The sequence below is a fragment of the Diospyros lotus genome, chromosome 12 (genome assembly GCF_014633365.1).
Source record: "Diospyros lotus cultivar Yz01 chromosome 12, ASM1463336v1, whole genome shotgun sequence".
NCBI lineage: Eukaryota > Viridiplantae > Streptophyta > Magnoliopsida > Ericales > Ebenaceae > Diospyros > Diospyros lotus.
Genome location: NC_068349.1, coordinates 37,683,849 through 37,688,766, shown reverse-complemented (window position 1 = coordinate 37,688,766; position 4,918 = coordinate 37,683,849). Strand labels below are relative to the sequence as shown.

Genomic DNA, 4,918 nt, shown 5'->3' with positions numbered 1-4,918 from the left:
GAATAGATGCAAATGCAATGCTTTGGGTTAATAATGAATTGGCATATGGAAGGCCACAAGGACTGGCCATATTTATAGACACTCAATGAGGGTAACATTGGTATTACACTATTCAAGTATAAAAATCCACCAATCAAAGAATTTCTCCCAAGTTAAATTCAAATGCAATTAGTGATATTATGTTTAGCTTACAACGTCATTTTCATGTGAAAAAATAATTTTAAAACATTACGGTATTGCTATTTTACTCATTCAAAATAAAATGATTTATCCCTTGAATTGCATTGGTGAGCTAAATAACATAAATAATTATTAAATTTTATATTAAGATATAAAAAAATTATTAAAATTTAATTTATATTAAAAAATCACTAAATTTCAATTTAATACATAATTCTATAACTACTGTCAATTGTTGTCATTAAAAGAGACTAACAAAATGCTGATGTTTTTGTACTTTATCGCAAAGTTTAATTACTTTTTTATACTCTTGTGCAAAATTTAGTGGCTATTTGTGTGGTCTAACCGTTGACGTTGTTAGTTACGTCAACATCCCATTAATCTCTTTTAATGATAATTGACGATAGTTATAAAATTACATATTAAATTGAAGTTTAGTAATTTTTTTATATCTTAATATAAAATTTAATAATTATTTATACTATTTAATTGCATTGGACCTCTTCACGTTAAATTATATTCTCATTCTTATTTTTGCACCACTCACTTATTTCGACATCGTATTTACTTTAGATATATATCGATGTCTAAAGGATACTTTAATTATTACGAGAAAAAAAAAAGAAAAAGAAAAAGAAAAGAAAAAGAAAAAGAAAAAGAAAAAGAAAAAGGAGAGGTTAATTAATTTGAGTTGTATCTCCGCCAAGCCCATTTCAAAGTCTTGCAATTAAAGTCTGGGTCAAGTCTATAGACTCATACTTTGAGAAAACCCACAATAGACGTTTAATAACTTCAATCAACAGGGCCCACAACGAAGACAAGGAATAGGGGGCAATAATATATGTATTATGCTCTTATATAAGTAAATAAAACCCCTTTGATATTATTAAGTATATTGAAATTTTGTTAGATTTTTAAAATTTTGATATTATGTTAATATTTTTAAATATTAAAAATAATTTTATCAACAAGTTTCAAATTTGATGTTGCTTGGAAGATGGGATTGACAGCAACACCGGTTAATGATCTCTTACAAGTTCGGGGCTATTATCTGTTAATATAAACTCTTCTAATAGTCGAGTTACTGTTTAACAAGGAGAGGTTGAGAAGAATAATGAGTAAAAAAAGGAGTTAATGTGTATCTTTGATTAAAGAATTAACGATTTTTATAACTTATATAGGAAATGATTCGGGCGTGATTTGAATTGGAGACCCTATTTTAGACATGATAGGCATAGTTGGTTGATTATTTCTCTTCATCATCAAAATTCATGATCGCCAACTTACTATAGAAAAGTACAAATTGACTTAGCTTCGTTTGCAGGGAGAGGTCGCGCCCGATCGGGCTTCGATTACAGACGAAGCCCGATCGGGCTTCGATTGCAAACGGCAAACGAAGCCCTATCGGGCTTCGTTTGCAGGGAGAGGAAGCGCCCGATCGGGCTTCGATTACAGACGAAGCCCGATCGGGCTTCGATTGAAGACCCAAGGAAGCCCGATCGGGCTTCGATTGCAGACAAAGCCCGATCGGGCTTCGATTGCAGACAAAGCCCGATCGGGCTTCGATTGCAGACAAAGCCCGATCGGGCGCGACTAAGCCCCACACCCAATTGGACTCCCCCGACTGTTGGGCTATGACACAGCCCGATTATCGCTGCCCAACAAAGCCCAATCAAGTTTGGGTTGCGATGATAAGGTTGGGACAATTGGGCTTCTTCTTCTTTTACTTGTGCTTTTACATGTGCTAAGACAATTGTTGTTTTTGTATTTTTTTTCTTACAGATGGCTGAACAACAAACTACAAAATTTACTTATGTTCATGCTCACCGAATATTACCCCCCGGAATGCGAGTTACTACTCATTGTGGGATCAAACACCTTGAGGCGATGCGTCGTGCTCTAGACCGATACAAGTTATTGGATAGATTCCTACAGGGCCCATTAGGACATTTCTTGAAGATGCCTTTGTCCCTCCATTTGACTGCACCACAGTTGATATATCATGTTCTACTTAGGGAGGTGACATTTTCGAGTGCCCACCACGATGAGATGTGGTTCGAGATTGGCGGCACACCATACAGATACGGGAGGCAGGAGTTCATACTTATTAGTGGACTCCGATTTGGGGCTATTGATAGGGAAAGCCTTGAACCCAAACCTATTGAGCCGGAGAGTTTACGTGCTCGACTATTTCCACAACATAAGAAAGGGGTGACTGGAGACGACCTTGAATTACTTATTAGTACCAAAGAGGATATGGTTTCAGAGGATGCCCTGAAACTGATTTACATTGCTGTGGTCGACATGTTTTTGTTGGGCAAGGATGAGCGTGGGCATGTGGATGATTTCTTGTGGACTATGACCGAGGATTTACAAGCATTTGAGATGTTCCCTTGGGGTACATATGTCTACAGTAAGAGTCAACATTACATCCGGTTGGCCACGAAAGAAAGAAAATTGACTGGTGAAGGTGGGAAGAAAATTAACCTTTATGGTTTTGTATGGGCGTTTCAGGTACTCTTTCCTTATTGTAGATGATTTGCCGTACTCATTCCTTATTGTATATGATTTGTCTATAGTAACTAAATGTTTGTTTTGTTTTCTAATTTTTATTTTCATTTCTTTTTTTTTTTTTTGCTTTCTACAGTGGTGGTTGATCGAAACGTTCCCATGGATTCAGAATAAATGGGCCGTCAGACTGTCCGAAGCAGACATTCCAAGATGCAGAAAATGGCTATCTAAAAAAAGGCCACAGATAAAAAATTACGACGACTGTCTTAGGAAAGAAGTAAGTGTGCAACTTACCTCTAAATTTAGTTTATTTTTAAATCATATCTATCTATATAATACAATTTTGTAGGCACGAGGATCGAGTCCGACTCTTGAACCCACTGATGATGAGAGGGAAACGAATTTTTGGAGATCTTTTAACCCTCAACACTCGGTTGGGGTCGACGTCTATAAATTTGGGGGCGGAGGGGGTGAAAAAGAGGAAGAGAATGACGGGGATGAGGACGAGGGCGGGGATGAGGACGAGGCGGGTATGATACATTTAGATGAGGAGGGAAAGGAAAAGAATGGGGAGGAGAAGGATAAGGAGGAGACAAGATTCCCTGATAGTTCGCACCACGGACAATACGAGACAGGGGTATGATTTTTATTATAATAATGGTTTTAATTTATATTTTTTGTAATTGTTTATATATTTTTTATAGGAGGGAAAGGAGAAGAAGGATAATGAGGAGGCAAGGTTCCCTGACAGTTCACATCACAGACAATACGAGGCAGGGGTATGATCTTTATTATAATAATGATTTTATATTTTTGTAATTGTTTATATATTTTTTGTTTGCCTTTTGTAGATCACCGAGATGCTGAAACAGACTCTAGATATGTTGCGGAGAATAGATGGGGAAATGGGTCAGGTGAGGACACAATTGTTGAGACTAGAGAGGGCGCAGGAATCACTAGAGAGGGGGCAGGCAGCACTATGTGCTCATCTACGCATCCCACATATTTCCCTAGATCGCAGCGATCATGCTCATGAGCAGTCCCAGGGTGGTGATCAGGTAGATCTTGATCATCACGATGAGGAGCAGGCATCTACATCTAGAGTAAGTTCCAAATTTACTTTTATATGTTTTACTTCATTCTAAAATACTATTTTGTAACAGTTAGGTTTTGTTCAGCTACAGGAGGAGGAAGTGGTTAGGGTCGACAGACGACCTATGCGAGATAGATTGCCATCGCAATTTCGTCGGCCACCCTTCACCGATCCAACAAAATATAAAAGGAGAAAGAAGGATGCCGCTTTGGAGGGGTCGGACGTGGACTCGACGCCACCGGTACTAGACCTAATCCCGCCGGACATAGAGACAGTGCCCCCTGAGGGCTATATTGAGTTCATAGGTTCCAATGAAAATATTAGGTAAGTAACAATATTTATATTTTTTCTATTTGCATCAACAATATATTCTTACTTTTATTTTTCTTGGTTGTTGTAGTCTTCACACTGGTTTCATTCTCAACCTAACACCGGATGACCTCCGAAACATAGAGAATGAGGCCAACTGGTTGGAGGGTTACCATATTGATAGTTACATGTGTTGCTTGAGACGTATACAGTCTCGACGTCAATATGACACAAACTACGCTATCATGTCAACCTCGTTTTTTGTGAGTTTGCACTACTTATTATTTTTTTTATTTTTTTGCATTTAATTTAGTCTATGACCAATATTTTTATTTTATTTTTCAGGCATCCATAGTAAGATTTTGGGAACAGGAGTACGGGGGCAACAGGAGGTTTTTTGCGCCTTCTATCGCATCTATCCCGGAAGAGTGGACCGGTTTCGTCGACGGGCGCACTGACAGGAGTCTCCCTTGGTGGACGGTCGATTATGTAAGTCTTAATTCATTCCATTTAATGATTTATTTATTTATTTCCGTACTACTGACGTATTAAAATAAAATACAGGTGTTGCTCCCTTGTAATGTAGCGAATTCTCACTGGTTTCTCTTAAAGATTTGCTTGAAAGATAGGAGAATTGTCATATATGACTCCAATGCCATGAATGAAGACAGTCGTAGGAGCAGGGTCGAAGCTATACAACCACTTGTGAGCCTCTTACCCATTCTACTAAAGAAAGCTGCATATTATGAACATGTAACCACAACTGCGACGCTAGACAGAGATTGGGAAGTAGAGAATACTGATCCTCAGAAGTTGCCTCAATAA

General features: G+C 37.9%; 1 protein-coding gene across 1 annotated transcript; it reads left to right on the top strand.

The window, feature by feature from the left end:
- Positions 1 to 1,962: 1,962 nt before the first annotated feature.
- LOC127787663 (uncharacterized) lies at positions 1,963 to 4,918 on the top strand. Its single transcript, XM_052315720.1, has 9 exons — positions 1,963 to 2,694; positions 2,828 to 2,968; positions 3,041 to 3,328; positions 3,396 to 3,470; positions 3,543 to 3,794; positions 3,870 to 4,108; positions 4,185 to 4,356; positions 4,439 to 4,582; positions 4,706 to 4,918. The coding sequence occupies exons 1-9, from the start codon at positions 1,963 to 1,965 to the stop codon at positions 4,916 to 4,918; spliced, it is 2,256 nt and encodes a 751-aa protein (XP_052171680.1).